Source organism: Muscardinus avellanarius (assembly GCF_963383645.1).
Source record: "Muscardinus avellanarius genome assembly, chromosome: 11".
NCBI lineage: Eukaryota > Metazoa > Chordata > Mammalia > Rodentia > Gliridae > Muscardinus > Muscardinus avellanarius.
Window position 1 is genome coordinate 54,028,194 of NC_137797.1, and position 14,169 is coordinate 54,042,362.

The 14,169-nt window shown below is 38.5% G+C and overlaps 1 protein-coding gene across 1 annotated transcript in view; it reads right to left on the bottom strand.

Moving 5' to 3' along the window:
* Positions 1-13,056, bottom strand: part of CAND1 (cullin associated and neddylation dissociated 1) — a gene marked incomplete at both ends in the record, with an annotated part of 44,798 nt that extends 31,742 nt beyond the window's left edge. The window contains 2 exons of the mRNA XM_080706365.1: positions 1,517-1,660; positions 12,989-13,056. Coding sequence (XP_080562491.1) covers positions 1,517-1,660; positions 12,989-13,056 — 212 coding nt within the window. The remainder of the gene's footprint in view (positions 1-1,516; positions 1,661-12,988) is intronic.
* Between the last annotated feature and the right edge of the window lie 1,113 nt (positions 13,057-14,169).

Below are 14,169 nucleotides of genomic sequence, written 5' to 3' on the forward strand. Positions count from 1 at the left end.
TTTTTGCATTTAGAGGTTGGTACACATTTTGAACAAGACTTAATTTTGTTGATTAGGCATGACAAACAATTCTAAGATGAAGGAGTTAAAGTAAGATTACTGACTCATTTCCATCATTATATAATCTATTATTAATACTTCTTTTGGTGCATTGTTGCCTCACATAATGTAGTTCATAGTGATACTGACATACATGCATACAGCATTTGGTTGTTGAACTTCATCATTTTTTGAAGACTTATTTTATTCTGAACTTTCAAATAGTCCAAATTTAGAAATCTGTACTGCAAGTCTAGAAATTCTAAGCTGACTAATGATTTTTTTTGCTTTCTTTTATAGCAGGTAATGTAAAAACTTGGTCTAAAACAAATTTTAAATTTTTATAAAAATTCTAAAGAATAATGAGATGTTTCTTTAAGTTGATTTGAAAAGCCAGGTGTGGTGGCACACACCTGTAATGCCAGTACTGAGAAGACTGAGAAAGGAGGATGGCAGGTCTGAGGCCAATCTCAGCAACTTAGTCCCTCAACAATTTAGTGAGCCCTTCTTTCTAAATAAAAAATAAAATAGGACTAGGAATGTAGCTCAGAGGTAGAATAACCCTGGGTTCAAAAGAAATAAATTCCAAAATAATACTACACACAAAGTGACAATTTTATTGCTGAATTATTGTGTAAGAAATAAGATTATACTTACAAATAACTTAAAATGTAAATTTAGGGTTTCTAAAATTTGACATTTGTCAATTAAATATATTAATAGAATTTACTGAAAAACTCAAATTCTGTACCCTACTAAGAATAAAAAACCCAGCTGCGAACACCATGCCCAAGAATCTCCAACAGCACTATATATAAAAAGACAATATGAATGCTCATATTTTAAAAACAGATTCTTTGTAACCACTGTGTCACCTGTGTTGTTTTAAGTTAACTATGGTTTTAACTGCTGCCATTTTTTCTCTGGATTGAACCAAGGGCATTATAACTGGGAGCCATACCCCCAGCCCTATTTTATATTCTTTATTTTGAAACAGGGTCTCACTAAGTTGTGAAGGGCCTAAGTAGCTAAGGCTGGCCTTGAACCTGTGATCCTCCTGTCTCACCCTCCCAAGTACTAGGATTACAAGCATGTACCACCACACCCCGCTTGCTGCCATTCTTTATTATGAGACTCATTTGTTTTTATTTTTCTTCAAAATTTGGTTTTTAAATTTCATCCCTATTGGAATATAAAGGAAGAGTCAAGTAGGTCTTTTAACAGAGCTGAACCAATAAGACTATGATCAAATAAGTGAGAACAATTGTTTGTGGATTTCCCCATATATGTTTAAAACAAAAGCACCCATTAAGTGATTTGTATTATGTAAGGAAATATACTATATACAAACACTAAGCATACACTTGTTACCCAGAAATTCTTTAAAAAACTAGAAAAACAGTACAAAACCTAAAATAATTAACAATTATCAGAATTTTTTAAGGAAAGGTGGGAGTACAAGTAAAATACAACTTACCATTTGACAGCTAAATTCTGTACCTCACCATTTTTATCTTCTAGTAACTTCAAAATCATTTTCACAACTTTCCTCTCACTATCATCATCCAACTTAATGGAATCTTTCTGTAGTTCCGTCATCAAGTCGTTTGTAGCCATAAACCTATTAAAAATTTAATTTGTTAATTCAAAATATTTAAAGCATTCATAAAAAACCTGACTTTTCAAACTCAATGCTATATATCATTCACTCCACAGAAACAACACAGTACAAAAACTCATCTACTTTTAAGTAATCATAAACTTCAAACTAAATGCTACCCAAAAAAAGGATAACAAAATATACTTTTTAAAAATCACTGTTTTTAGATACCTATCTTTAAAGTCCTAAAATGCTCTTATATCATGTAACTAACATTATCTATCCTAAATTATATCCCCCAGGATGGCTAGATGTCAAATTTACTAAAAGAACCTACAGTGAGTATCTTTCATCATAATTAATTTTATCACTGATTTTAGGAGGAAAAAACCTCTTTTACTCTGCATGGGATTTTACTTTTATCTTGGAAGCTCTTAACCATAAACATTAAGAACACCTTTTCTGTATGATATTGTGTATGTTGCACTGGAAATCACATATTACAAATTAATGAATTTTCAATATAAATTCTCTTCTCTACTACAACTCTTGTCACTAGGTATCAAATGTACTTTCAAAACGGTGAAGAGGTGATTCTAGAAAATTGTTCCACCTGACATCCATCCCTCTCCCCCCTAAGAATCTGTAATCCTAGTGTTTGGAGGCTGAGACAGGAGGATCACAGGTTCAAGGTCAGCTTAGCAATTTTGTGAGAACCTGTTTCAAATTAAAAGAAAATAAATAGGTTTGGTTGTTAGCTCAGAGGTAGAATGCCCCTGGGTCCAATCCCCAGCACCACAAGAAATAAATACATAAATAAATACATAATAAAATGGGTTGGGAATGTAGCTCAGTGGTAGGAAACCCCTGGATTCAATCTCCAGTACCCAGAAAAATAAACAAATAAAATAAAGACTCACTAGCCAGACACAGTGCCACATGACTGTAACTCCCAAATTTAGGAAACTAAAATGGGAAGATCACAGGCTTAAGGTCAGAGAGTGGTAACTTAAAGAGATGCTGTTAAAAAAAAAAAAAAAGGTGTGCATGTTGGTACATGCTTGTAATCCCAGTATGAGGAATGCTGTGACAGAAGGATCAGTTTTAAGACTAGCCTCACCAACTTAGTGAGGTGCTCCACAAATCAGTTAGATCTTGCTTAAAAGAAAAATAAAATAGGGCTGGGGGTACAGCTCAGAATTAGAATACCCCCACTTTTAATCTCCAGTACCACAAAAAAGGGGGAGGGATCCTGGGGGTGTAGCTCAGAGGAAGAACACATCTAGATTCAATCCCCAACTAAAAGAAGGTTAAATTAATGAACTGCCTGACAAAAAATTCAGAATGACTGATCATCTAACTAACCACAACTTTAAATGAAAGGGCTGAATGATCAGATACTCCCCCATATATACCACCACAGAATTTAAGTTAATTCCTCAAAATACGAGGTAATTGCAGTCCAAAAATCTCTTAAGATCTGTTTAGTCAAATGAACTTTTCTCAGAATTCTTGACTCCCCTCCATCTATGAAAATAATCCAACTCAAGCAACTACTTAATAACTTTTATTTGAACTAGATAGTTTAATTAAAAATCTAGCATTTTATGTTTACACAGAAACGTCAAAAATCCATGTTTAATCAAAATATACAATTACTGACAACTACTGAACCTGTCCTGATAAACAAACAGGAAGATAATCTGGCAATATAACAGCAAAATACACAGTAAGGGTTGGCAAAACAGTTTAATCCACTAAATTTACAAAGTAATGTTGAAGATAATTCCACTATTACTAGGATGTTCACCAGTTGAGTTTTAAAAGTTTTAAACTACATGCAAGCATGCAGTTAAATTCTTATCAAGTTCTATAAAACTGCTAACAGCGAAAAGTTTATATTCACATTGGGCCGATAAGATAAATTAGGCATGCACTTAAAAAAAATGGCAGTTCTAATTGGAAGCTTCTCCCATTATACAATATGAAGACAAAAAAAACCCCACGTAATTTATTTTCATTAACATTCTGAACTGGAAAACACAGTATAGCACATTAATGTAGTCACTTCTATACACAAAGCATTGAAAGTTTTTTTAAACTATTTTACTTAAATAACCCTATTAGTTATAACCACTAAAGACAAACTCTGAAACATCAGTTACTTGCTTCATGAGAAACATACTGATCTCAACTTAGGTAAAAAAGCAAACAATTATAAACAAAAAGTTGTTTTATGGCTTGGAATGGGTTCTAAATCACAAAGATTCCTTTATAAATACTAGACAGCCTACACTTGGAGGTAAGGACAGATAAAAGGTGTTTAACCTTTGGCCCCAGACCTCAGGAAGCTTATATTATAGTAAAGAAGTCTACTAGTTCTCACAAATGTATTAATAGCTATTTTTTTAAAGTAGAAATGAGCACCAGCAAAGTTAGCAACAGAAAGAATTTTAAACATCAGAAAAAACCATACTGAGATCAGTATTATTGAGGTACTTCTGAACGGTGACCCAAAGTCAAAAAATGTGATATAAAATTCACATAATAAATCTCCTTATAAGAAAGTTGTTTGACCAGTTTGAAGGTTGTCCATAGCAGATTCAAAAGCTCAATTGGAAATGACTCTTCAGCAGACATTACTATTTTTGTACTAGGAGATGATACACACAGATTCAATCCTGTCTTCTCCAATTACTGGAAAACACAGGTAAGAAGACAATTCTTATTCTTATAAATTTTTAAAATACTCAAGTTCACACGGAAATTATTACATCAAATTGCCTGTTCATTTAGATCTCATGGAGAATGCTGGTTTGGCAATTTATTTATTTACTTATTTATTTTGGTGGTAGTGATGGCAAGGAGCAGCAGTGCACCTAATAGAAAAATGATGAAAAGGTAGGCTGTGGTCAGGCTGGGAATGGCTCTATGTATTAATTTACTATGTAATGATATTAAAATGCACTACATATGAGGTACCATACAAGCTGCTGTGAATACAAGGGTAGCCAAAGCAAACACAATTCCGGCATGTGAAGCTTACTTTATAGGCTAGTAATCAGCATATTACTTCCTTTAAACTGCATATACTAGCATGTACCTGTGTATTTATGAACTGAGATAAATGTCTAAAGAAAAGAGTGTGTTACCAAAACAAACAAAAACAACAGTATAACAAGAAGTAACTCAATCTAGAATGGACTGGAAATTGTATGTCAGGGTAAATTTGAAGAGTAGGCAAAGTTATTGAGGAGAAGGATTTGTACCAGGTAAATGTGATGTGAAGCAACCAAAAGGCATATGTGATGCAGATGGTAAGTGGAATGATCAGATTTGCCTTTCTCAGAATCATCACTACCAGTGTGGTCAACACTTTATGAAGAGCCAACCTTCATTTAGCCACACTGAATCAAGACCACTGTAGAAATCTAAGCAAAAAATTGTAGTAGCTTGGCAGTAGTTTTATTATTAGAAATGAAAAAAAAATTGACAGCCAATCCTCAGTATTCACAGTTAACATATCTGTAAATCTGTTTACTGTCAACAGTTATTTGCAAGCTCAAAATGAATGCCTTTTGCAGGGCGTGGTGGTGCATGCTAGTAATCCCCGCACTTGGGAGGCAGAGACAGGAGGCGGCAGAGACAGGAGGATCGCGCAGGTTCGAAGCCAGCCTCCCTGGCTTAAGAGACCCTGTTTCCAAATAAAAATATAAAAAATAGGTCTGGGAGTGTAGCCCGGAGGTAGAAGGGCTTCCAGGAACCTCAGTACCACCAAAAAAACAACAAAACAAAACAAAACAAAAACACACACAAAAATGAATACCTTCCAAACAAAAAAACCAACAATAATTTGCAGACAAGTGCAGGTTAGTAAAAAGCTTGAGTCACCCCAAAACACAAGTTTCTCAGCTGAAGTTGGATTCTGCTCCTTATTTCAAATTCTCAGTGTTCGTTCTCATTGTGTAAACAGGAATCCTCTTCTGAGCCTATTTACTGCCATGTTTTTCACAGTAGCACCCCCCCCCTTTTCTTAGGAGTGATTTTATTGCTGAATATGACCAGTATGTGTAGTACTAAAGTGCTGTCTAGCATTCTTAAGTATAAGAAGTTTATGAAATGCCTTCTGGAAAAAATATAATAAGCTTCATTCAGGCATAATTTATAATGATACTGACTGAGGTTCAATACTGAAGAATCAACAATATATATTAAGTAAGGTATCTTTAAACAAAAGTACACACACAAAAACTAATCAACTGGTAAAAATGCTATAGTACACACACAAAAAAACTAATCAACTGGTAAAAATGCTGTAACCAGGGATTCAAAGGATCTTTACCTGGTATTGCCCTAAAAATAATGGTTCAGTATATGCTAATTCAGTGTTTGTGGCAACTTTCTAGAACATAACTATTATAAATAGTAGGGGCTATGTTTGAGAGCATGAGGTAAAGTTCTTCAAAATAGTTTAGATGAGTACTAAAGGATAAGGCTAGGAAGAGAGAAATGGAAAGAAAACAAAAAGACTTGGGTATTACTGAGACAGCTCATGTAACCCCACCTTGACTCAACCTTACTGCTCAGTCATCTTAGATGGTTCAATAGCCCATCTTACACTATACAATAATAATTCTGGTTCGACTATGAACTACACTAAATGGAAATACCTCTAATCTTTGTGTGTGTGTGTGTGTGTGTGTGTGTGTGTGTGTGGTACTGGAGATGGAACCCAGGGGCTTTCTGCCCCCGAGGCTACACTCCCAGACCTATTTTATATTTTATTTGGAAACAGGGTCTCACCAAGTTGCTCAGAGCCTCACTGAGTAGCTGAGGCTGGCTTCCAACCTGCGCAATCCTCTTGTCTCTGCCTCCCAAGTGCTGGGATTACAAGCATGCACCACCACATCTGGCCATACCTTTAATCTTAATAAAAAAAAATCTCAGCCATAGTGAAGATATAAGCACCATCAATTAATACAATACCACTTCATCTGCTATTGGCTATAAAAAAACAAATACAAAAAAACCAACAGGCCTTGCCATCCAGAAACTGATCTAAAGCTCTTACCTTAACTTCAATGTTATTATAAACTGGTATGATGCTTACACTTTAAGCATTCTGTTTTCTTGGACATAATCTTATGGATCATCCATTTCAGATAAGGTGAGCAACACAAAGTAGCAAATACCATTCCTCCCCAGTTAAATTGAATGACCTCTATTTCTTTTCTTTCTTTCATTTTCTTTTTCTTTTCTTTTTTTTTTTTTTTTTTTTTTGGTGGTACTGGTAACTGAACCTAGAAGATTCTACCTTAGAACTACACCCCTAGCTCTATTTCCTTTATTTCAAAATAGGATCTCACTAAATTACCACAGCCCTGGCCACATGCCTGCAATCCTCCTGTTTTAGCCACACAGGCAACCACCACTGTACCAGGTTTAACTAATTCTTTACCAGTTACTGCTTTGGGGCTGCTTAGGTCTGCCATCTCTATAAAATTTATTAAGATGCCAAGTCATAGAATTGCCCTCACTTTCTGACAATATCTAAATCAAAGCAAAGCTCTGCTTCCTATGACCCTTCCTAAAATTAGGTTTCCTTTAGCAACCTCTTACTGAAACATGTCATAGTAGTGTTCTCCCTCACAGTAACTAGTAATAAGCACAACCTATCACGGGATGCCTACTTAAGAATACATCAAAGGAGAAAAATGGTAAACCAATGCTTAAATATTAAATAGCTGAGCAAAGGAAATATTCTAAACCAGTTACATCAGGAGACTGTGAAGGATTTTAGGGAGGGCAGTGAACTTAGGCAACAGACAAATGTTTGTGGTGTTTTTCTTGTAGTCAATGGGAATTAGTGGGGAGGAAGTATCAGCTGTGATATCTGGGGGGGATTCTAATGGCCAGAGTGAACAACAGACTAGATTCAGAACAGGCCTAAAATAGGGAGACTAATTTGAGAAATATTCATCAAAGTATTAAAGAAAAGATAAACTGCAGAAAGATAACATGAAGGTGTTCTGCTTGGGACTCTCAGTAGATGGTAATTTAATAGGTTAAAATAAGGGGGGGGAGGTTAAGGCGGTAAGGGTGTAAAAGAATGTCAACTTTCAAACTCCTATGGAATATAACCTACAGGCAGTGTCATCTTATGCATTTACTCAAAGGTATTTTGAGAGTTAAGCTCTGTGAACACAATGATGAACAAGACAGTCATTCTCTGGAACTTATACACCTGACTTATTCTACTGGCCTGTAAGTTCCTTTAGAGAATAATATTTTCATCTTTGGTAAATTCAATGTAGAAAGGCAGAAATATGATAGAAATTGATGACTTGCATTGCGCTTAGTAACTTTCACAATTTTAACCTTGATTCCACTGTATCACCCAGTAAAACAATTATCTTTCAGATTTTTCATATATATTACTATCTCTCCCTCTTTCTTCTTTCTTTTGCAGTACTGAGGATGGAACCCTTCTACCTCCTGGCTACACTCCCAGACCTATTTTTTTATATATTATTTGGAAACAGGGTCTCTTAATCCAGCAGGGCTTCACAATCCTCCCAAGAGCGGGGTTACAAGGGTGCGCCACCACGCCTGGCTATTCTTTATATTTTTGAAACAGGGTCTCACTGAGTTGCAAAGGGCCCCACTAAGTAGCTGAGGCTGTCTGCAAACCTCTGATCCTCTGGTCCCAGACTCCTGATGCTGGGATTATAAGCATGTGCCACCACACCCAGCTTAACGCCTTCTTGATTTCTACAAATCCAATTCCTCTGATTAAACCTACTTTTCTCTATGAAGTAGTAGTCACAAAAATGTCAATTAGTTTTTTCTGCTATATTACTATAGATGCTCACACAGTACTTTGCTTATAATTCCTTAAAAGGCCTAGACTTTTATTAGCATTTTAGCAGTTAAAAAAAATATATCCAGCCGGTTGTGGTGGCACAGGCTTGTAATCCCTGCGCTTGGGGAGGCTGAAACAGGAAGATCCCACAGGTTTGAGGCCAGCCTCAGCTATTTAGTGAGGCTCTCAGCAACTTAGTGAGAGCCTGTTTCCAAATAAAATATAAAAAATAGATCTGGGAGTATAGTCCGGAGGTAGAAAGCCTCTGGGTCCCACTCCCAATACCACCACCACCACCACCAAAAAAAAAAAAAAAAAAAAAAAAATCCAAATCACCTTAATAAATTTCCCATATGCAAAATACCTAAACAAATAAACTTGGTAGGGCAAACCATTCTCAAAGTGGAAAATGCTTACACTCCACAATACAGTGAATTGTTTTAAAATTATACCAAGTGGTATTTAAGCAAAACAATTTTACAATGGCTTATTGAAGAGATTTCCTAAAATATTTGTTTTTCCCTTAACTCTGGAATTCAAATGCAATTCAACTAAAATAAGTACTACTGAGGAGCCACAAGGCCAAGGAACTACACAAAAGAATTCAGTTCAATTAGACATGATCCCTATCCTTATGTTCCCTGAACAATGCCTTCTCAGCTAGTCAATTCTTCTCCCTTTCCCCTAGTTAAGTTTTACATAGCTGGCTTTTATATTTGTACTCATTTTCTCTACATTTTCAAGACATTCTTCAGATTTCTCAATAAATAAGGACATAAATTTCCTTGCTTTAATCTTCTCTGTAAATACCTGGCACCTACAAGTTGTCATGAGGTGATTTTTTACTATAGTGCCTTAACCATTCAAACATGTAGATTTACTGAGAGCAAGTACTAGATGTTGTACTTTATGAAGATGTACAAGAAGGAGTTAGTAAAATATTCCATAAGCCTAATTTTTAGGTCTGACTCATTGTCCTCTAGTCAAAACCCGAGAGAGGTAGCATAGCATGGTAATTAAGAGTTCATGGGCAAAACACCGGGTGTGGTGGTGCACGCTTGTAATCCCCACGCTTGGAAGGCTGAGACAGGAGGATCATGCAGGTTTGAAGCCAGCCTCAGCTACTAGTGAGGCTGTCAGCAACTTAATGAGACCCTGTTTCCAAACAAAATATAAAATAGGTCTGGGAGTATAGCCCAGAGGTAGAAAGCCTCTGGGTTCCACCCCCAGTACCACCAAGAAAAAAAGAGTTTGGGGGCAAAGAGGTCCAGAAAATGCCAGATCTACTGTCTAAGTGAGCTTGAAGAATTACTTAATAATCCACACCTATTTCTCAACTGTTATTATTAGTATCATACTCTTTTACTAGAATTATAAAGGTATATAAAGCTCTCAGTAAGCAAAAATACTACATATATAGATATAAAAATGCTATTTTCTTTCACTCTTTATACTTTGCAAAATTTCAGTTAATGGTGAAGCATATGAAAATAAAAGTTGCCTCAACGTATTAAATACTCAATACTAATATTCATTCATATGTGAAATACAGAGTTCATCCACATTAAAGCTTTCAATCTGTTATCCACAGAAATCACTGAGCCACTCATATTTACCGGTATATAGGTACAAAGGGCATTTGGGGGGGGGGGCTTAGTACATTCAAATTAAGTGTTTCTTTTGGAGAAGTGATGAGAACAACTGTCCTAAAGTTCTCAAAGAATCAATTCTGAGAATAATGTTTCTTCATGTTTTTCTAAAGAGTTATTTGTATTAGCATTATTTTAAAAATAACTTCTCCAAATCAAAGTTAGTAGGTGACTGGCCCTATTCTGAACATTAGGATATACAAATATCCCCTCTCTTTTTCAAAGAGTTCTCAGTCTTTAAATTTCTCTTCCCAATGCTTTCCCATTTCCTCTAAATCTTAATACCCCACCTTCAAATAATGCAAAATACTAAAACATGAAAGAAAAATAATAGGCAACGTTTTCCATATATTGAGCCTATAAGTTGTCCTTCAAAGATTCTTAAAAAGTGGTGGAACTTCAAAACTCTAACCTCTTGTTTTTTTTTGTTGTTGTTGTTGTTTGTTTTTTTTTTTTTTTACTTTCTCTGCATTGACGAACAACACAGTTATTTGAAGCCTATAAGAGAACTTGTACAGCTATCTATACATAATAGTTAGCAAGCCTCTCAGAAGTAAAAACATAATTTCAGATTACACTTAACTTGTTCAAGATTTCACAGATCACAACAAAGAATAACGCACAAGCAGGGTGTAGTGGTGCATGCCTATAATCTTAGTACGTGGGAGGCTGAGACAGGAAGATCATGGGTTTCAGGCCATAGCCTCTACAACTTAACAAGATCCTGTTTCAAATTAAAAATAAGGATGGGGCTATAGTTCAGAGGAAGAATTCTTCAGGGTTCAGCCTCCAGTACAAAAAAAAAGAAAGAAAGAAAGAAAAAGAAAGGAAAGAAAATTAAAGCAAAATGGATCATGCACTACAAGAACTACTATCTTGTGATTAGATCAAGTTCTCCAAGCAATATTTTGATTCATTCCAACCCAAATAGGTAGATAAGCCTTTTCAAGTTCAGCTATAGTTTAGCATCAAAGCATTATTATTTCTTTCATATACTTTAAAATCACAAAACCTCAGGGATGTGTACATTGCTTTTCTTTACCAGAAATCTAAGAAAAGCTTCAATCAAAATCACTTCTACAAAGCTGGACGTGGTGGCACAAGCTTGCAATCCTAGTACTTGGGAGGCTGAGATGGGAGGTTCACTGCAAACCTCAGCTACTTAGTGAAACCCTGTTTTAAAATAAATAAGCCGGGCTTGTAATCCCGGTTGCTTGGGAGGCAGAGACGGGAGGATCGCGCAGGTTCGAAGCCAGCGGCGTGCACTGGTTTAAGAGACCCTGTTTCCAAATAAAAATGTAAAAATAGGTCTGGGAGTGTAGCCCGGAGGTAGAAGGGCTTCCAGGAACCCCAGTACCACAAAAAAAAAAAAAAAAGAATAAAAAAATAGGGCTGGGGGTGTAACTCGGAGGGTGTAACTCGGAGGTAGTAAACCCCCAGGGTCAATCCCCAGTACTGCAAAAAAAAAAAAAAAAAAAAAAAAAATCACATACACAGTATCACTACATCATAGTTTTCTTTAGGTTTTCTAAAAAATTTTCTTAGAGAAAAATGCCACTGTTAGACTAAAATTAAACAGAATCAGAATGAAATTTCATTCTTTTACAAGATGAACCAAACTGACATAGTGAGAAAATCATCACATATAGTTGGAAGTTCAAACATTTAAATTTCAAGACTTAAACCAGGAACAAGCAAAATATATCAAACAGCATTCAAATCTTTAATACAAAAATTTGTACTGCCTTTTTTTTTTTACCTTTGGCCATAGGACCACACAAATCTAAAATTACAAAATACTCAAAACAAACGGCACTAAAATCTTTAGCATTAACAAGCTGGTTTTATAAATTACAAACAACATGTTAAGACCTCCCTAAGTAGCAAAACTCTTGAAAATCATGTGGTTCTGAAGTTACAGAACCAAACTGGCTATTTTAAAAGCCAACACATCAACTTAATTAGGAAAACCATCCTTGCTTTCTTCATGCTTCTCTTTCCAAAGATTAGAAAATTTCTTCCCAGTAGGTATGATCTGGACACATCTTCAGGTGTTAAAACATACTGTTCTTACAAAACAATCTCATTAGCCACAATTTTAGCTGAAGACCCCTTGGTTCTCTTTTAAAATGCACACAAACTGCAAATACTAAAGCATAAGAAAGCAAAACTTAGGTACCAAAGAAATAGTAAACTTTTTATCCAGGGCTTATTTATGAAGAATTAGAAGACAGGCAGGCAGAAATGTAACCATCACTGTAGTGTGTGTGTGGGGGGGGGGGGGCTCTAAGATAATGAGAAAATATAACAAAATTTTCAAAATGCATGTTACAAGAATTCAAAACCAACAATACTAGCCTCCTGGTAAAGAACTACAATAATTAACCTTCATGTGCACTGGCCCTTCTTTCAGGAAGATTGGTTCGCTTGCTTTCAGGTCCAGCCATTTACCCCTCTGGCAGGGTGTCTGGCTACGAGCACGAAAGACCGAAACCCCGAGATCCCGCGTGGGTTTCCCCCGACAGGAGATGCTGGCGGGAAAACCCTAAGGGCCAAGTTTCCTCCATCCCGCATCCCCTCCCCCTGCCCGCCGCCGTTTCGCGACCAGGAATTATGTCAGGAAAAAAAGTATAGAACCCAATCAGCGAGGAGCTCGGAAAAGTTCCCGGTGCCGGCCCCCTCCCCGCCGCGGCCTGGCGCTGGGGCGCGGCGGGCGGGCGGGCAGGCCGGGCGCGGGCAGCGGGGCGAGGCCGGGGGCGGGGGCCGGGCGCGGGCCGCGGGGCGAGGCCGGCGCGGGCTGCGGGGCCCGGGGCGGCGGGGGTCGCGTCTCGGCCTCACCTGAAGTCCTTGTCGCTGGATGTCATTTTCTCCAGCAAATTGGAGATGTGGTAGGAGGCGCTCGCCATGTTGGCGGCCTGGGTCCCGCCCGCCGGCGCTGGGGGTGCTGCGGCCCGCTGCCGGGCTCCTGCTCGCCTTCGCCGCGGCTCCCGCTTCCAGGGTCGCGGGCGACGCCGACGCGGACGGACCGCGGACGCCCGGACAGAGGCCCGCCCCGAGCGACCTGGGCCTGCCCCGGGGACGGGAGCGACGGGCCGGCCTAACGACGGCGCTGCTCGCGGGAGGCCGAGCTCATGGGCGGCGGGACGCTCGCAAGGCCTCTCCGGGAAGCCAGGCACTTCCACTCGGCGCCTCGCTCCCACTCCCTCCGCGCTCGCTCCCCAGGGCAAGAGGCCAAAACCCGCCTCCTTCGCTCCGCGGGCGGGGGCGGCGGACGCGGGACGCGACGGAAAGCCGAGGTCAGAGTTCACGGAGGCCTGCCCCTGCGCGCAGTGGAGGCGCTGCTCCAAGGGCAATTCTGTTGGCTGAGGCTTCTGTCAGTCTTCGCACGGACCGCCCTCCAGGAGGCATGACAACGACTACACGCGACTGTTCTCGCGAGACTTTAGAGCGACGGTTAAAAGGCCGGGGTCGAGTGAAACTAGCGGGTCTTCCTCTGAAAATAGCTTCATTTCTTTTTTACCTCCCCCTGGATTATATTAAGGAACACATTTATGATTTTTAAGAAGCGCAAGATCTTAGGGTAAAGATAATTAGGGCGTTGTCTTGGAGACCAAAAGACTGTAAAATGGAGTTTTCGTTTCGAATCGGACGCGTGGCCTAAGGCTCAACCACCAGGATGTAGTGCTGCCACGTGAAAACCACAAGTCCCAGAATTCAACCGGGCGACACCCTGAGTTAAGGATGTGATTGGCTGCAGGAACTTGTATCTTCCTCATTGGCTCCCGGGAGAGGAGAGGATGCTGGGGTTTGCAGGCTGGGGAAGGGCTGGTGTTGGAAAAAACCTCGCAGTCCCTGCGCTCTGTTTCTGCCTCTGATATTTATTTCCCTCAACACACTTTACCCTCCATGGGCGGTGTTTCCAGAACTAGGCTGCTGCGATTTGGGCAAGCGCATTGCGGATCTGTTGGTGTTCTTTTTTTTTTTTTTTTAAGAATATTTTTTATTATATTTTTTATTTT